A 19,654-nucleotide genomic window follows, 5' to 3' on the forward strand; every position below is an offset into this window, starting at 1 on the left:
AAAACCCCACAGTGAATCTTTTAATAGCATAGGCCTTTTGGATCTCTAACCAATCAGTTGCCAAATCCTATCCAAAGTACACCCAGAATAGATGCTTTTAATAAAATGTATCACCTTTAAGCCAGCATAAACCTGTGAAATTTGTACATTTCTTCTGGAGCATCTCTACAAATTTTACAATATTGAAATCACCACCCAGTGACCTTTGAGAAAATACTAGATAAATTGCAAGTGATAAATAGACAAACTAAGCTCCATTTCTAGCAAGTGCCTTTCATGGGGGGCTCTTAGTCTGGGCCTTTGAAATCCTAGACGCCTGCCCCCCAGCCCAGCCCACAGAGCCGCCTTGTGCCCTGCAGGCCTGTTTTCTGCCTTGCTCCTGGCAAAGAGCTGATGGCACAGTGCAGCTCTGAGAAACAGTCTTGGTATGTGGCTAGGCACCTTGTCCCGTCTGTGTTTGTCTCTGTGCTCTATCACTAGAAAAAAAAAAAAAAAGTCTGCCCATGGTCAGAGCCCCAGAAGTGGTCCCTGGGAGCTGTCTCCCTGGGCGAGCGGCAGGGAATCCTTTTTGAGCTGTGGTCTGAGCTGGGTGACCTTCCCGATGGGAAGACACTGAATGCCTAGGCCAGTCCTTGGTCACCTGAGTGTGGTGATGCACTCTGATGGTTTAAATTGTCATTTGTGCCCCCAGGCCTAGTCTCTGCTATGATTCTGCTGCATGCTAGCTGCCGGTGCACAGGGGTAGCATCCTGTTTATGTTTTGTGTAGGGAAAGCCATTTGAAGGCAATGGTCTGTGAAAAAACTCGCATCAGTGGGAACTCTCAGAGAGTCTTGGTCATTCCAGTGCTCCTGTAGGTCAACACATCTCTTGGGCAGGGGCAGGGGGTATTGTGCTCTGCTTCCTAAGGGCTGCTAATTGCAGTTGACTCCATGGCCATGGTCATGAGTTTATGGGTTCATTTCATGGATAAGTGAGCTTAGTCATAAGCCTGGCTGCTTTGCCATCACCATTTGATGGCCCATGTCAGCATCAGTGGGAGCTGGTCTTCAGGTCACTTCGATTTCTATCACGGTTTCCCGGTAAATTGCCACCTCACATGGCTTGGTTGTACCTGAAACCCTACTCCCCTCCCATGTGGGAAGGAAGGGAGAGCAGAGAGAAAAATCAGAGGTTACAGCACGTCCAGAGCAGGTTGATCTTTCCGTAGGTAACACAGTTTTCTGAGACCAACTCAGTCTGGGTTCATTCCCTTCTTAACTTGACAGTTGATTCTACCAATGTTAGTGACATTTTTCCCCCTCACATCTCAGGCAAAATGCTGGGTTTCTGGAGGAGATGGAGAGATAGGAAGATAACAGACACCTGGTTCCCCAGTGTGTGTGTGTGTGTGTGTGTGTGTGTGTGTGTGTGTGTGTATAGGGCGGGTGGGGGTCTGATTGTCTGGAGCCCATGATGTGAGAGTGAGCTGCAGAGGTGGGCAGGGCTTGTACCATGCAGTACCTATCCCTGTCCCAGAAGCTGCAGAAGTAGCAAATGGAGTCTGAAGAATGAGGGGGCGTGGCCTGTCTTATGTCACTTGCTACAGAACCTCCGTGGTACAACAGAAGGGTGCGGGTCCAGGATCCAGGCTCTAGGTCTTGTTTCGAGATCTGGATTTTGCTGCTAGATGATTGTGACCCGGGCCTCAGTGTCCTGGCCTGTAAGATGTGAGGAGCCTCAGGCCTGACCCTGCCCTGAGAATCCACACTCAGGCTCTCCCTCTTTGGCAGCCATCTCTTTGTGCCGGATTTGTCCTCTTGCCATCTGACCCCATCTCCTGGCTTACCATAACCAGCAGCTGGTGGTGGCTGGATCCGGAGGGATGAGTCCCTTGAGAAGAATGCACCCTCCTGACTCGGCCTATTGGCTTCCTCCCTCTGACCCCGGGACTCTGGGCTCCCACCATTCACACCCTGGGCCCAGCTGGGTCTCTCCAGTGAAGTAACCACTTCCTGTGCCTACAACCCTTCCACCTGGTCTGCAAGTGACACAAGTCAGCTGCTTCGTGGCCCGTGACGTCTTTGTGGAGAAATGACAGTCTGTTTGGCCCATGCTGTCTTTTTCCTTGGCTGACCTGGGTTTTAAAAGCTCAGCTGTCATCTACAGCGGCTGTCTGTGAACTCCAGTGTTGGCTTTTCCCACCCATGGAATTACTTCCGAAAGCCTCATTGGCTTGTGGTGCTCCCTATCCCATCCGAGTGCTCCTCCAGGGAAGGGAGCCCCAGGAAGGCTTGGCAAGGCTTTCTGTTTTCCTTGGTCTTTGATCACAGCTGTTAGAGTTAAAAGCTTAAGTAATGGATGCTAAACAAATAAGTATCTGTTTAGTCAGTAGGATGAGGAAATTAAGGTGACTCAGATTTTAAATTCCCAACTACCTGAAAGATCAAATCTGTGGCGGAACAAGGCAGAGCTCCCCTCTCCTCAGGAATCCATTCATCCTTCATCTAGCATTCAGTGAGTATGCGCCAGGTCTTGTGCGGGGAGAGGGGTCAGAAGGACAGATGAGCCTCCCCCGCTCCTACCTCTGGTGACCACAGTAGAAGACCAGGACCTATGGACTTCGAGGGTTCTAGCAGTTTCGTCTAGACTCCACTCTTCAGCTGGCGGTCTTAAAGCGTGTTCCTGGAAAACAGAAATATTGCAAAAGGGAAGAAGTGTGGGGGAGGAGCATGAGATGAAGGTGGAGGAGAGAGAGGGGAGAATCGCAGCAAACTTTCCCACGAGGGAGGTGTTCCACACAGCGCCACAGTTCCTTGCTGAGACTCACAGCCTTTTGCAGCAGGAGGCCAGAGGAAGGACATTCTTTCTCAGCTCTGCCCTGAATGTTTCTTCATGGTGCCTCAGTTTTATCAAGTTTGTTTGTTTGAGATAAGGTCTCACTGTGCAGCTCTGGCTGTCCTGGAGCCCACTGTGTAGCCCAGGCTGGCCTCGAACTCATGGAGATCTACCTGCCTCTGCCTCCCAGTGCTGGAGTCAAAGGTGTGCACCACCACACCTGGCTAGTTGCATCATCTGTAAAGACAGGCTTCAGATGAGGTGATATAGAGGACTGCTTAGATCTGCATTCCTGAGAGTGGTGTGGGGCTGGTGGACTCGGAGCAGGGACCCAAATAGAAGACACTCAAGCATCAACCCACTTTCCCTGGCTTCTCCCATTTCAGCACTAGGAGACACCTGGTGAGTCCTGTGGGAGCCTTGCTACCTCTTTACTTGCAAGAGGTGCCTTCTAGCTGTGCTGCTGGAAGATGGAACGTTCTGGGTCTCCATGTTTGCATAGTTTTCTGATCTGGACATACTCTTCTTAGAATTTCTTAATTGTTTTTCTTTCTGTTAGTGAGGTCCCTTGAAGCTTTCATGGCAAAGGGCTCTTGAGTCTGGTACACACACACACTCCCCCCTACCCCGTGCATTTGGCTGACTTCCTGTCAGGCCTGACTCCAGGTGCCTGTGGTCCATCCCAAGCACCCAACCATGGAGCTAACCTAGAAAGAGGCCTCTCTGCAACTCACTCTTGTGGATCTGTGGGGAAGGCTTGACAATGCTTTGGCAACACTGTGTTGGAAGATTTGGAATTCTCATTGTGGAGCTTTAGGTAATTGCTTAATTATGTTGGGCCTTAGGTTTTCTGTCCATGAGATGGGAGTGACTTGCTCTATCTCCTAAAGATCAGAAGACAACACCAAACAAAACCCATAAATAGGAAAATTCTAAGTCGATGTCCAGGACACAGTGATTTGATATCAAATATATTCTGATACAGCCCGTGACAGGTTGCTACCTCTGAGACATTGTGTGCTGAGAAATACAAGCCAACCAGGACTAAAGCAAGCTAGGCTCATGACTAGGACTGTCCATAATTGATGTGATGAACTTAAAGGAGTGACATGGAAGTGCAATTAATCCAGGCACGGTGACACCGCCTTGCTAAAAATAGTGTCTACTAATAATTGCTTTGATCTAGCAAATGATGCCTGTCTGCGAGCCTGGCTGGGGCAGAGGGTCCGCTAATGCAATAGAAAACTCCACTCCTCCCTTGTACAAGGTGAGAGTCTTCAGGGTGGAGGGGAGGGGGAAGTGAGCCCATCTCCCAGGCCCTCTGGCAACAAATGCATTGTGGATAAGGAGGTGTCTGATTCACTGCTGGGTATTATATAATGTTACTGTTCATATTAATGGTTATGCCAGGTACAAACTGGACTTTCCGGGCTAATGGGGTGTATGGACACCCTGTGCATGGGCTGTACTGTGAGCTCATGGGAAGTCATGACTGCTAGAACACACTCACATTCATCAACTGGCCTTCACAACAATCTTGGAAGGAAGGAGAGCTTTGCTGTCACTTAACAGATACTGAAGACAGCAACAGGGCCAAATGGTTCACCCACAGCTCCAGACTGGCTTCCTAGGTGGCTGGCCTAGCGAAGGTAGAGACAGCTGGCTGGGGTCAGGGAGCTCTGTGGCCATGGAAACAGCGGGAGGGCCCAGGCAACCTGGCTTCTGCAGAAGGGGAGCAGGTGTCAGCAAGAGCAGAGAGGCCTTAGCAGGCCTCAGCCTGGGACTCTTCCAGTCTTGGGCATGGGATTAGAAAGCTTGGGGTTAGCTGGGCGTGCTGATGGGGGCTTTGATCCAACACTCGGCAGGGCAGGCAGACCCTGTGAATGTGAGGCTAGTCTACACAGTGAGTTATAGGCTGGCCAGCCAGGGTGAGAGGGAGAGAGAGAGAGAGAGAGAGAGAGAGAGAGAGAGAGAGAGAGAGAGATGAGCTTGAGGTTAGAGTCCAGATCCTCTACCTCCCAGTTAATCTTGGGAAAACTTATGAGTACTCTATGCCCTGGTTTCCCATTTGTCAAGTGGGAACACAAATGCTTTATTTATTTTTTTTTGAGGACTTCTATTCCTTCCTTCCTTCCCTCCTTTCAAGACAGCTAGTCCCAGGACCTGCTGGGCAGCAGTTCCTCAGGGCTTTTTTAAAGCCCTTGAGTGTTTGAAATTGCAGGGCTCCCAGAAACAACTTTCATGGACAATGTACTGTTGCTAGACAGAAACACACTCAGGCCTTGTGGTTCCTTTTAGGGGGTAGTTTCATAACTATTTGACACTCTGTGGTTAATTCTCACCCACACTGGCATGTAGATTTGTGGAGGTGGCAGCGGGGACATAGGCTACCAAGCCCAGAGCTTGCTTGATGACTCTTCACCCTCACTGTACTTCTGGATCACCGAGTTGGGACATCTCTTGTATCTTTGGCCTGGACGGTGTTGTTGAACTTTGTTTCACTGGGTACATGTGGGGTCCCCGTTTCCTCCATGGCAGATTCTTGGGTGTCCCTAAGCATCTGAGATATGCTTCCTGGAGCTGATCATGGATGTTGGAGGTGTCTTCTTGACTGTCACCCTGGTGGCTGAAGCCTCTTTTGGGAGAGCCATTTTGTCAGGTCCCAGCTGGAGAGGAAGCACAGCAGGGAGCGTAGGAAGGAAGACTGCAGCCTGCAGCTCCTTGATCTCCACAAGGGCCAGTGGCCATGTGACCTGTGGCTGCCCTTCTGGGCTCTCAGATAAACTGACTTGATCTGCGTAGGTGACACGGCACATAAGGTGCCCCATTGCTGGCATCAATGGCACTCAAAGCAAAAAGGTAGGCAGCCTGGCAACAGTTTGGTGCTGGAGAACTAGAAAAAGACAGAGTTTATAAAGGCACCACATCCAGCCTATTAATAGTCCATGTTTGGTCTCCACCATGTCTGTCAACATCATCCATCACACTCAAACAATGGAAACGCCTGTGCCAAACGGTGAGGAGTTAACAACCCATGGCTGTGCCGAGTTTCTGAGAACAGCATTTCCACTTCTTATGCAGACCGAAATGCCAATTGTTCTGTGCCAACTGGTTATTTTTCCAGACCATTTCCCTTTATTTATGTTTAAGTGGTTGTGTTTTTAAGCGAGAGGAAGATGGAGAACCTAGAGTAGGTAATTGTTATTTCTTTTGATTTGCCCTTGAATGAGCCATTGGAGAAATGGTCTTTTCTCAGCCTTGAAATGAAAACACACAGATGCTGAGCAGGGGTCAGACAGGACCCTGCTCTTTTGGGGGAGCATTCAGGCTAGTTGCCGGAAGGACAGGGGCAGGGGGGAAATGCCAGCCCAAACCTTGGGAGGTTGGGACTCTGATCTCTTTCAGTTTTGAATGTGACCTTGGATAGGAGGGAGCCCTTCAGTGGGCCTCAGTTTCTTTATCTGTATAATAGGGAAGTTGGGTGAGATGGTCTGAGGCCAGAGGCTGTGGCAGGCATGTGCTCTACAATGTTTTTAGACACGGTAGGACTCATGAAATTGCTGATTGGCTGAGAATACTCACCAGCCATGACAGAGGAAGGAGAAAGGCAATCCGGAGCAGATTGTCTGTTGGAGAAAGAAAAGGACTAGATGATAGGCCTGGCAATGACTTCTCAGGCAGGGATCCAGGCTTTTGGAGACCAGATGAAGCCAAGGACGACAGGACCACCAGGTGAGCCTGTGAACTCAAGCCTGGATTCTAAAGTTGCTCAAACACAGGCTGATTTCTGCTGGAGACAAGCCAGCCTTTCTGCCCTCAGTGTCCTCATGGAGAATCTCCAAGGATACCTCCAGACCTGGCATGAATGTGCCCTGAGAAGGGGGAACTGTCACAGAGACCTTTGATGCCAAGTCAGAGCAGGACTCACAGGGGCATTGGCTTAGCTTTACACCTAAGTAAACTGAGGACAGATTTCTGAGGCAGTCAGGCCTTCCCAGGGAGCGTCTCTCAAAGTCATCAGCCTCTGAAGCAGTCAGTTGGGCACAGCCTGGAGAAACAATTGCCACAACTCTTACACAGGGAACAGGGGTATTTGGCTGTGTGGCTTCTAAGTCTCCACCAATGGCAAGATTCAGGGACTCCATTGTTTATGTGGATGACCATCTGCCTAGTGGTGTTTCTGCAATGATGCTGATGCCTGCATCCCGGGTTCCTTTTTGAGCTCTAAAGTAGAAACTCTCACTTCTAGCCTGCATATCAGAATCAGATTTTTTTTTTTTTTAAAGCCTGCAGAGATTCTGAATCCATTGTTCTGATTGGGGCCAAGGTCACTCCATCCTAGGACCTGGGTGATCTTGCCTGGTGGAGTTGCATGCCATGTCTACCCTCACTGTAGGGACAAAGAGATACTCTCTGCTTCTGAAAGGTACAGATAGGTTTGCAGTTGACGTCCTTCCTTGGCATTCCGAAGCACATTTGCCTGGGCTGGCTTTGTGTCTGGAGGAGGCCTTGGTGGCTCCCTTTGGAGTAACAATCAAGCTTTGGGAAGGCCCCGTCCTGCTGTGTCTGCCCCTGACACAACATGAGGTCTGGTACACGACAAGCGTGTAACACAAATTCTGACTAATTGCTGTGTTGTGAGTGTGGCAGGAAATGCATGAAAGCAGCATGACACTGAGACTTGCTGGTTTGCCAGCTCTTTTCTGCGCAGACCTTGTAAAGGAAAGCATCTCAATCAGAATTATGTTTGTGGCTGAAGGGGCGGCAGCTCGGTTGACTTGGTATTTGGAGAGCTCCATCTCCAAAGTGACCTTTTCTTGATTTCCTCGGGGCACCACACCATGGGAGAGCCAGGCCCTGGGAGGATCATTGCCTCTTAATTGGTGTCCTGGTCATCATGCTGGCCTCACTAGACAGTGCCGGCCACCCTCTGTTCAGACCTGAGTGTTCTTGCTATTTTCACTGCGTGATGTCCCTCCGACATCAGGTCCTATGTCCTTCTGGAAGTGACAAAGTAGAAGGCCACAGAGAAACGCCCTAGGCCAGAGTGACTTTATGTGTTTTAGTCCGAGGCATTGGCTTCCTTCACTCACTAGCATTTCCTGTCTTGTCTGCCTAGGCCTGGGCTTGCAGGATTCCCAGGCCTGACCTCAGGCTGTCATTGTCCTCATGCCCCTCAGTCACTGAGGTTCAGTGGCATCATCGGTGCCTGGCCATGACATTTTCTCCAGACCCTATGCTCTGAGCATGAATCATAGAGTCAGACTTGTTTAGGTTCAAATCTTGCCTCTGCTTCTTCCTTGCCCAGGGACCATGGGGTAAGTGACACGCTTTTTCTCAGCTTCAGAGCTCTCTCTGTAGGGTGGGGCCACACCATAAGTCAGTGGGACCCAGGGCAGGTGAGCACATATTACCTGTTCTTTTGATCATCCCTCATTTTGCTTCAGGAATTTGAAAATCCAGGATGGAAAGTGTCTATCTTGTGGCCACATCTCTAAATTTGCTCTCTTCCTTCAAATATTCAGTATTCAGCTGATATTTATTGACTTGTAATGTACTAGACAGTATCTCACATACAATGACATAGGAATGACTTTAGTATGAAGATGCATCCCTCTGTGGCTGACATCCTGGCTAGGACATGCAGCAGTGAGTCGGGTCAGGCCTTGTTCAATGACCCCAGCTTGGGCAGTACCGATGGGGAAGAGATACCTGTGTGTGCAGCCTCAGAGAGAGTGCGGGACCAGAACAGGTCTGTGGGTTCATCTCAGCCGGGCAATGCTCCCAGTTGAGGTGAGGAGTAACTCAGGAGACAGAGGAGGGGCACAGCAGGGCAGGGCTCCAAGAAGCCATCTGCTCAGACCCCCTCCTGAGTTAGCCTGCACTTAATGACCCTGCTGAGCCCAGGACTAAGAGGAGAGAGTAGTCCACATGGGGCCTTCTGCCAGGGGACTATGCCTCAGACATATTCTAGGGGTGGTCCAAGCCCAGAACAGGAGCGTGGCGTACAGGGAAGAAGAGTCACGTGCACAGTCACTGTAAGGTTGAAGCGGCCACTAGGACCTTGCACAAAGGGCTGCAGGGAAGGAGTTGAGGCTCAGATCCTAATTTAGGCTAACCTGCGCCCTCAGGAGGGCACCCAGGGAGAAAGAAGGCTCTCTAAAGCCTGTGCATGAGGCTGCAGACTGCAGCTCACACTCAGGATGCAGGGGCTGTTCAGATAGATGCCTCTTAGTGCCACCTCCTTTGGGCCTGATCACTCCTTGATGACAAAGGCCCAAAGGGACCAGGTCTTCTCTCAGTTGGAGATTCCGGTCCATTTTGACAGTCTCTGCCCTGTCTGCCCTCCAGGCCCCGCCTGCCCATTTGTTTCTCTGTCTCTGCTGACTTCTGGCTGTGGGTAGGATGAGTGCCGAGGGAACATGTCAGAAGGGTGTAGTACGGCTGTGATGGTGAGGGTGAGGATGGGTCAGGGCTCAGCTTGTGGGCAGGATTCAATCAGTAGCCTGGGATGGTGGGGAGGGACTCTCTAGTGTTTTCCAAGGGCTCAGCCTGGAGCCTGGGCAGAGCAAATGCTTAGTAATATGACTGGTTGAATGAAGGAACATGTCTGTAGCCTCGTGGCTGCTCGACGTGTCTCTGAAGGGCTGAGAACATGAGGTACTGTTAGCGGAGCCTGCAGTGGAGACCACGTCAGTTTCTGTGCTCTGGGTGGCAAGAGAAAGGGTGTTTGACTTAAAAAAATGTGGAAAAATAACATCCCCCCACTTTATATCTTGTGTGTGATGTGAGAGAAGAGGAGGAACTGGAGACCCTGGAAGGTTGAGGCCGGAAGAAGGAACTGGAATCCCAGTGTTATAGTGAACAAGTCTCGAAGACAGAGCTTGAATTCTGTGTTATAGAAAGAGACGATAAAAAGGTTATTAGCCCCACCACTAACAAGAGGATAGAGTGGGCTGAGCCTTCCATTCTGGACCATGAGTACTTGCAATGGGATGGGACATCATGCTGAGGATGCTGGTAGGGCCAGCATGACCTCAGGTGACCTCATGACCCAGATGGCCTCACTTGGGAGGAAAACCAGCTAAGGTCTGATCAGGCAAGATGGTGGAAGTTCAGAAGGCAAAGTCAGGAGAAAGGGGCAGGAAAAAGGAAGGCTAGGCTGAGTGCAGAATGAAAGGCCCAGGTAGAGGAGAGAAGCAGGGCTTCCCTGGAGATCAGCAACCAGGAGTGCTGACTTCCCCGGCGGGGGTGGGGTGGGGGGACAGGGAAGGAAGGCCTGGCTTAATCTGCATAGCATTAATTAGCAAGAGTGTCTAATTAGGACAACCATTACAGAGCTACAGTACGAAGCCAGTGCTGAATATCAATCAGTCTTGGAGCCTCTCCATGAAATTGCAGCAAAGGTTGACCTTATTAAACAGAAAAGATTTCTAACTCAATTATTTCCCAATGCACAAAGCGAGGTGATGTCAGGGAGGCACATCAGACCTTAATTCGGGAAATTCAGGTTCTGAATGTTATCACCTCTGTCCCTTGGGAGCTCCTAACCAGTGACAGAGCCGTGAATGGGCCATGTGCATGTGCTGTGTGCTCACATGCACACCCTTGGAGCTTATTCACTTGGCTGGGGAAGGAGCCTCTTTGGTTCATGGGCCCTACATGACCGTCTGCGTCATTTTCTGTCCCCCACCTGCAAGGCTCCAACAATAAAACACATTAAAAACTTCAAAGTCTCTGGGGAGATCTACTGTAATCATTACGACTCTGGCCTGTCTCTGGAAGCTACAAGGCAGGCCAGAAAAGTAATTTATGCTGCTGGCTCAGAGGCCTTGAAACCACCCCACCACCCTGTGCACAGCCTCCCCAAAGGGACATAGTAGCCTTGAGAAACTTCTCTTTGAATCCGGAGGTCAGTGGGGCCCAGCCTCAGGGCTCCTGGCTCAGACCTGGGAGGAAGATGGGTCTAGGTGGCAACCTGACTTCCATCCAACCTGACTTTGCCATTTGTTGGCTTTGCCCTTGGTCAAATAAGGCTCCTTGGAGCCTCAGTTTCTTTGTCTGTGAAGGAGAATTCATAATGCCTCCTTTGCATGGTAGGTGCCTGGAGTTGTACTTTATTCCCAATTATTATGAATGGGAGAATCACAGACCTGTGAAGGGCTGGTTTGTGTCCAGGAGAGTAACAGGGACCACATGGCGGGAACATCTCCAGGAATGTGTCTTGATCTCCTGCCCAGCCAGGAGTCTCTCGTGCAGCCCAAGGCTCCACTGAGGTAACAGGACGTACTGTTTCACATAGTACCCAGAACATTGAAGGCAGGGTAAGTTCAGGACGCAGAAAAATCTGGCAGATAGCTAAAATTTGAGTTAGTTGCATGACCTTGAAAAAGTCACTTCAACAACTCTCCAATTCTTAGTGTTTTATCAGCAAAATGGAGACATTAGATTTTTTTTTTTTTAAATCAGGGATGAAATGTGTGGTGGGCCTGTTCTGGGGGAAGCTAGTGATCAGGGCTCACTGAAGATTAGCAGTAAACAAGTGTTTATTAAATGACTTATATTCAGAGCACCAAAGAGGTGATGCGATCATATAGCATAAATGTGTTATCATGTGGGTTTAGATAGATTGCAAATCAGTGAAGCAATAAGGCTGTCTGAAGTGGGTATGAGTCCCTAAGCCCAGCACGAGTGACTAAGAGGCCGAAGTGTCCACCCGGCCTAAATGTACACTCTCCTGCGCAAGCTGAGAATGGTCACTTTTCGAGTATGCCACTAGGAAATGGGTGTGTGTAGATGAAATGGGGTTTCAAGACTCGGAGAAAGCTTAGATTGTTCATCCCCACCACAGGGATGGACTTGAGGCTCACATGTCCCCTGCAGCCACCCCTGCCCGAGTGCATGTTACAAAGAAAGATGCATCTTTCCCACTGCACAAAAGCCTATTTTGAAAAATAAACTTTTCCATTACAAAATGCTATATTCCCATTATTAATAATTGGAGAGAAGAAAAGCAATAAGAAAATAGCCTATGATGCAGAATATTGATATTTTCACAATCTTTTTTCTACATAAAAAAATTTACAGATAATCAGAAATATATCCAATTTGAGGCTCAAAGCTCTCTGGTGAATAGTTTATCACACCTTCTCTCTCTGTGTGTCTTCAGATGCTCTCTATTTTCATGGCTGTGCTGGTCTCCATCACTGGCTGCTCAGATGTCTGAACCACTTGAATATCCTTTGAGCCTGTAGGACTAGATGGATTTGAAGAGGAGCCCCACCCCCATAGAATGCTGGAGAGATGGCCCAGTGGTTAAGAGTGCATACCACTTTTTCAGAGGACTAGAGGACTCCCACATTGGGAGGTTTATAAGTGCCTGTAACTCTAGCCAGGGGAACCTGACTACCTCTTTGGGGCTCTGTGGATGCCACACTCACATACCCCTTACATTCATATTTTAAAAACAAAAGTAAAATCTTCATACATAAAAGTGCCCCTCTATCACTGGGGTGTGTCCTGTGTCTCCTGCAGGTTGGGGGTTATTTCTTTGTTGTTAAAAAGTTCTCAGACATAGGAGAGGAGGATTGACTAGTCGGCCACAGGACCCGTCACAGCCAGTGAGTCAAATTTAAGGCCCCAGATGGAGTGTGGTAGGGCACAGCAGGTGTGGCAGGTGCCCCACCATGTGCTGTTTGGTGACTAATTAGTCAACCCTGTGTCATTGGTGTCATCTGAAGAGTCACATCAATTTCAAGCTTCACTGGAGTTCAAGTGGGAAAGGAGGATGATAATTCAACATTTCAGCAAATAGAAAACGGTCCAGATCCAGCTAGGCTTCTTTGACATATTTTCCAGGTGTTAGAAAGTGAGTTAATGTTTTTCCTTTATGGACACGTGATAGGGTCTCAAGGATGTCTGTAAAGTCTCCAGGGTTCCTGTCAGTCCAACACAGCTCTGTCTCCCTTCAGGCTGCCGCTGGCCCAGCAGGCCACACCAGTCAAAACCTCTGAGCAGGTGGGAGCTGCCTTTTAATGGAAAAGCTTCAACTTCTGGGAGAAATGGAAGAGGCTTAAAGGAGAGGAGACAGCATCTGGCCCCTGTCCCTTCACCTCTTCCCCTAAAAATTATGGAGACAATCATAGATTCTGACGTTAGCTACTTTTTTGCCAAGAAAATGAATTAGAGGTGGAAGTGTGCCACTGATCACAAGCCTCCCTGGGGTAGGCGTGATGCTCTCCACATGCTTTTGGACCCCTTTGACAAGGCCCTTATGGTCATTTCTGGCTGGAGAGCACTATGAGCTGTCCCATCTCCTTCCTGTAGGGAAATTCATCTTGTCCCACAGCAACCGGAGTGTCCCTGGGCCTCCAGCTTTTCTCCTCAGCCCCAGCAAGGTCTGGGATCAGCACCAAGTAAGCTATCAAAGGTTGGAACCTTCTGGAGGGTCAGAACTGTGTTCTGCTTTTCTTGGCGCTCACATTGCATTAGCAATGCACCAGGACTCCCCGAGATACCCCTATACTTGTGAGCTCAAGAAAGAACTCTGGGGTACTCTTGGTTCTGAAGAGTGCAGAGGATGCTAAGTGGGCTGAGCACTGGGGATGGAATCCAGGACCTCTACCTTGTGTGGCTGGTGCTCTACCATTAAGCTACACCCCCAGCCTTTGGCCACCTTTGGGTAGTACAGAATGGAGACATTTCTCTGAACCGTATAGTGTAAGTGAGGGGTTATGCAAGAAGACAGACTGAAAACTTCTGGTGGATGGGCCCCTCTCTGTATATCCCCCAGTGTGGATCACACTGTGGAGTATCGGGCAGGTATTCAGCAAGCAAGAACTGGTTGAAATAGCAAATGGATAAGAACTTGGGATGCTGAGGCAGGAAGATGGTAAATTTACACAACGAAACCTTGTCTCAGAAAACAGCAGAGCAGGCGCTCAGGGAGATGGCTTCACAGGTAAAAGCAGTTGCCACGCAAGCCTGATAACCTGAGTTCAATTCCTGGACCTCTCATGAAAGTGGAAGGAGAGAACTGACTTCCAAACGTGAGCGCTGTAGTACGTGTGCATGGCTGCCTGCCGCGTGCGAACCCTGCAGCAGACAATACAAACAAAAACGGAAGTAGGAAAGAATGAAGAAATGAGTTATTTCACTAGTTCTTCCTTAGAGCACCAGGGCTGATTTGTGCCTGGCATAAAACGGGCCTCAGTGATATAGCAAGGAAGTGAGGGGTTGAATTGATAGACACACCAGAGAGAGCAGCTCCCGTTCTGTGTTAGTCCGCAGGGGTGACTGAGAGCATCAACATGGGCACCTGCTGGTTTCGAATTTAAGGATCAAACCGTCCTCTTGACTCTGGTGGCCATACTGGACCATCGAACCTTGCTCTGCAGGTCCCAAACACCTTTCCCCTCTGCCGGTGATGTCTTCCTCCCCAAGATCTTTCGGCTATAAGAATCATCTGGCAATTAATCTTATCTTGCTGTTGAAATATCTTCCATTGTTTTTTAAAACTCGTGGCTGTGACATAGTATGTGTACACTTTTAGGGGAGTTTTGTTGCAGACTTTGAAGCATGTATTGGTATGTAATGACTGGATCAGGCTGGTTAGCACCCCCATCTCCTCAAACTTGGCACAGTTCTGTGTGGTAAGAACTTTTCTAGTTATTTTGCAGCGTGCCATAGGCAGTTATAACCACGATTAGTTACTCTGTATAGAAAAGTAGAGTTAGTCTCTCTTACCTATTATTGTTTGGTCTCTTGTCTTGGTCTGCCATTTAGGCCTGTGTAAGGGAATTTTCATGAGCATTTCTATTTCCTGGTAGAGTTAGTGCAGGGCAATGCATGGTGCTCTGCCCTGGGGGTCAGAGGCTCTGGCTTTGAACTCTGACCTAAGCCGCTCATCTCTCTGGGCATGTACTTGTTATAAAATTGGGGTGTGCAGAAGTTGTACATTATTGATTGCCCTTGAGGATAGCACTGTTTCTTTGGTCTCCCTCGGCTCTCAGGACCATAGAGAGCGCCCACAGTGGTGCTTGGAAATGCTGCCGGACCTGTCAGGCCCCTTTGCTCAGGGCTATCCCCTGTGTCCCATTAGCACTGGAGGCAGCTCTGCTTTCAGGCTTGCATCACTCAGGAGTGTAGCAAGTCTCAACTAGATGCTCTGACCGACCGGGGCAAAGAGTAACGGTGGCCTGAGCCGAGCTAGGGCAGGTGCCTTGGTGGTCACGCAGCTCTGAGTAGCTGGGGCAGGCTCTGGACCCAGCAGCGAGAGCTAATGCACAGACTATAGGCTCTTTAAACCGCCTGGGCTGAAGCTGCAGGGAGTGTTCTCTGCCCTGACCAGCAGGCCACCGCAGCCTTTCCCTGCCCAAGACCCCTTTCTGCTCCTTTGCTGGCCCCTCAGCCATCCAGTAGTTCTTCTGCAGTCCATGTCTTCCTCTTCTGACCTTGGCTTCAGCTAGGAGACAGAGAAGCTCCCAAGACATCCTGATTCATTCCTAACAGTGCTCTTTATGGCCAGGGACGTGAGCGACTTTAGAACCTTCTGGTTTGTGTTAAGATAGAAACATGAGTAGGCATGGCATGGCTACCCAAACTATATAACAATTTTGCAAAAAGAATTACATTCATCTGACTTATGAGCATGGAGGCAAATATACAACACATCAGTAACCAGGATCCAGCCAGGCGTCACAGACATAAAACACCACGCCCCAGTGGGGCCATTCTGGGAATGCAAGAATGTTCTCTCTTCAGCAGCAAAGGCTCAGAAGGGGCAGCCCAGGCTCAGGCTAACTTTGTGCTCCATTTTGTTCCCAAGAGGGACTAAGGACGGTACCTTCCTCTGCCCTACTGTTTGCTGGTACACTCCTTCCATGAGCTGCTTCTTGCCTGGACCCCCTAACTCTCTTTCCCTCTCTCCTGCAGGATTCCATGTTTTCGTTGGCCCTGAAATGCCTTATCAGTTTATCCACCATCATCCTGCTTGGTTTGATCATCGCCTATCATACAAGGGAAGTCCAGGTATGTCCCTCCACTTCAAGTAGTAGCCCATCCTCCTGCCTTCATCTGGGCTGAACCCATCCACCCTCAACCCAACTTGAGTGATTTTACAAGATGGTGTCCAAAATCTTGGCTCTTCTCTTTGGATCTTCAAGGAGGGTGTCTTGAGGCTATCCTGTGACCTTTTAGAAGAATGGAGACATTATTTCCTCTCAGGTGGCCTCATGGGTAGGCATATGGCTTCATGACTGGGGGCTACACACACACACACACACACACACACACACACACACACACACACTGCCTCAAACACCAGCAAGGAGCCTGCACTTCTGAATGTGGGGATTCTACCTCTGAAGATGCCAGGCTGGGAGGCACCGTTTTCTAGATAGAGTGGATATGTGATGTGGTTGAGGCTGCCTCTTGTTTCTGGCTGCCTGGGATGACTCAGTACTCTGGGAAATATTTCCTGGACATCTGGGTATTCTTCCAGCTTGGCTGATATAGGCGGATAGTTCAACTTGGACTGTGAGAATAAAGCTGGAGTGAGTGGATCTGAGCATCCTGTCATGACAGTGAGTTGTCATCCCCCACGCCTCCCCCGGACCCCCTTCCCCTTGCAGGCTGATCTGCTCACTGCTGACCCAGGTCATCCAAAATATCCAGATGCTTCTGATCATGTGCGTGTGAATCTGGACACTCCCCGGTCAGAGGAACATAGACAGAATCACATCTGGGCAGGAGGAAGAGATTGATAAAGACCAGAAGTTAGGAGTCAAAAAGACTGTGGTCAAGTCTTGGCCATGACCTCTTCTTGCAGAGTGTTTTTGGATAGTCCTGTGACCTTTCTGGGTCTCAGCCTGACCATTCTGGGTCTCAGCCTCCTCACCTGAATATGGAGGCTTTCTTCCAGCTTTGTGGGGCTACTGTGAGGGTGGAACAGGAAAGTGGGGTGTGTGTGTAAACGCTAGGCAGCAAATGCTGGTCAACTCAAGTCCTTTTGTTTCTCTTTGTCATGACACAGATGTATTATGGGGAGCCTCCTGGTCCCTAAGTGAGGTCCAGTTTCTGGCCAAGTGCCAGAGTTGCTGTGGCTGGACTGGATGTAGTGGTTTTTACTCTAGGCCTTCTGGGCAGGACTCGCAGTATGTCCGTACATGAGGACACCCCTTAGAGACTGTACTCTAGCCTTTTCAGAGTCTTATGTGCTTATACGGGGCTGTGCTTTCAGGGCTGAGCACAGAGGTCACTAGGCAACTTCCTTCTCAGAGTTCAAACTGGACAGAGCTGCTGGACTTGAACCCACACCGTTGTCTAGCAGGTCTCAGAAAGTAGCCAGTAGCATAACTGAAGAAGACCAAGGGTCCATGGCGGGACAGGGGTTTCCAGTGTTGGCTTCAGCCCAGTTTCCACCCTACCTGGAGTTCTGAGGCTCTTCAACCTTTGGGGGTCCTCACATCATCATCTGCAGGGAGGCTGTGTGGTCAGGTATCACCCTGGCCTGTATGGGAAGTTGTCACAAAGGCAAGATTAAAAAAAGAAGAATCAAAACTCAGTTGGCCCCAGGTTGGAAGGAAGGACAGAAGGCAGTTCCCAGCACTCGGGGTGATCCTCCCAGACACATGGACTTCCTGTTTCTGCTCATGAGGGAAGAGCAAGATCTCTGCTTCTCTTTGGTTCAATCCTCTTTCCTGCTTCAGGTTTACATACCTGAGTTAGTTCAACTGCAAAGTGATGCTGGTCTGGGGGCAGACTGTCCAGTGTTCCCTCATCTTAGGACCGGTGTCTGTTTCTGTGGTAACCACGCTCTCTGGGCCACTCACCTTGGCCCAGCACACAGTTTTAGAGAAACAAAGTGAAATAGGGGGCTTTGATTTTTTTTAATTGATTATTTTTTTTTTTTTGGGTTTTAGCTTTTTGCTGTTGCATGTTGTTCTGGGGACAGAATTCAGGGTCTTGCACATCTCATCCCAGAATGGTGGCTTTGACTCCCAGCTCAGATACTTCAGCTTGAATGACCTTGGGATGATAGTAGGAGCTCAGTTTCCCACCCAAAGAACGGAAGTCCTGCTCCCTACTTTGCTGAGTTCTTATGGGTGCTGGGATGGCAGAGAGTACAGTGTGATTTGAAGAAGTAGGAACTCTACTCCTTTCCTGTGACACCCACACACCTGCCCTCTAGCTTCTAGCTGCATCTTGGGATATGGCAGGTGGGACAGCTGCATGGTCACTAGCACGGCGGGTAGCACTGACACATGTCTGGCTTTCCTCCTGTTGTGGCTGGGCTCAGTTCCCATGACCCAGCCCCTCATCACGCTGTGCCCACTGACTCCCAGGGGTTGGTACCAGTGTCTTCACCTCTACAGTCACGTTCTCTCTACAGCTGTTTGTGCTGTCTCTCATCTCCTTCCAGACAGGAATGTGCAGGGCTTGGGCCCAGAGAGCCAGCAAGAGAGATGTTCCCATCAGCACCTCACCTGGCCAAACTGCAGTGTTCTGCATGATAGCTTTCTCTGTCACTTCAGAGACAATGATGTCATTAATATTTGCATTTATAAAAGTATACAGTGCCTGATGTTTGCAGCACATTTTGGAACAGAAGGTTTTAGACTCAAGAGCTCTAGTTTCTAAAACTAGTTACATTATTATTTTGCTTTGTGGTTTGGGGCCTCAGTTTCAAGGAAACTCGGTCTAGTCATTAGGGTTCTAGGTCCCTAGTTTTAAATTCCCTAGTCTAGGCATGGCTGCTCACTTGTCAGGGCCCTGGTTACTGAGTGATGGGGAGGAGCTGTCCTCTATGTGACTGACAGAATTTCTAGGGGGAAACCAAAAATCTTTCCTCAGGGAAGGCCAACTGCTGCTGCAGTGAGCAGGGAGGAAGAAGGCTGTGGCTGTCCCATCTCCTAGTCTTAGAGGTCCACAAATGTGGCCACCTGCCTAGCACAGGACCTGCTGGGCTCTGTGAGTGCTACAGTGACAGAGCTGACAGGAGGAACATCTAGAGCGGCAGTGTTCATCTAGAATGCCCCTCCTCTGCTGAGAGGAAAGGAGCCAGCTTTTCTGGAACTTGCTCCCAGCCCCAGTCTTGTCTCTGGAACAGCAAGGAAAGGACGGTGATTGACACATGGTCACTTCTGTTGTTGAAGACATCATGCTGCCCTTCTTCAAACTTTGCCTCTTTGGCACTTTGGAGTGGAGCTTTGAAAGACCCGGGTTCCTTCTTATCTCCAAGCCAGTGTATCCTGGAAAGAAAGGAAAACAAAAGCTATGCATTTTGGGCATTCACTAAAATATAACCGGAAGCCATGCTTGTTCATGGACAGTTCACTCCTGTGCCATGCTTCGGATGCCCTTGATGTGTTCCTCTATGCACAAGGCACTGAACTTGGCTGCTCTCCTGGCCGCCTCCCTGTCCTGCTCTCCATCACCCAACAGCTCAGTTGTTTATTCAGCAAGGGCTTTAGTGAGGCTGCTGTGTGGAGCTCTTCTTCCTGGGCTGGAAGCCTGACATCACTGTTGCTTCTCCAAGGGGGTGCCAGCTTTGACTGTGTCTGGTGCTGGCCTAGAAGGCAGGCTACCAGGTTTCTGATAGCATGGATGTCAGAACAGCTCAGCTTGAGTTCAAGTCAGACTCTGTCACCTTTTGGGGTGGGGGCATATGGTGACCTTTAGAAAATGTCTTACTCCCCTTTGCTCTTCCTGCAAAGTCAGACTGGTGATAGTTCCTACCACAAAGACTGTGCACAGGTCAAATTTGGGCATTGTAAGAATGCTGCAGCTTAGATAAAGTTCTGTATGCCTGGCTCACAGGGTGGAAAAGGTGTCTGTCT

General features: G+C 49.5%; 1 protein-coding gene across 1 annotated transcript in view; it reads left to right on the forward strand.

Annotated features, from left to right (window-relative positions):
• Window positions 1–19,654, forward strand: part of Kcnn3 (potassium calcium-activated channel subfamily N member 3) — a 140,379-nt gene that overhangs the window by 24,906 nt on the left and 95,819 nt on the right. Inside the window, exon 2 of the mRNA XM_036189931.1 lies at window positions 15,750–15,845. Coding sequence (XP_036045824.1) covers window positions 15,750–15,845 — 96 coding nt within the window. The remainder of the gene's footprint in view (window positions 1–15,749; window positions 15,846–19,654) is intronic.

The sequence above is a fragment of the Onychomys torridus genome, chromosome 6 (genome assembly GCF_903995425.1).
Source record: "Onychomys torridus chromosome 6, mOncTor1.1, whole genome shotgun sequence".
NCBI lineage: Eukaryota > Metazoa > Chordata > Mammalia > Rodentia > Cricetidae > Onychomys > Onychomys torridus.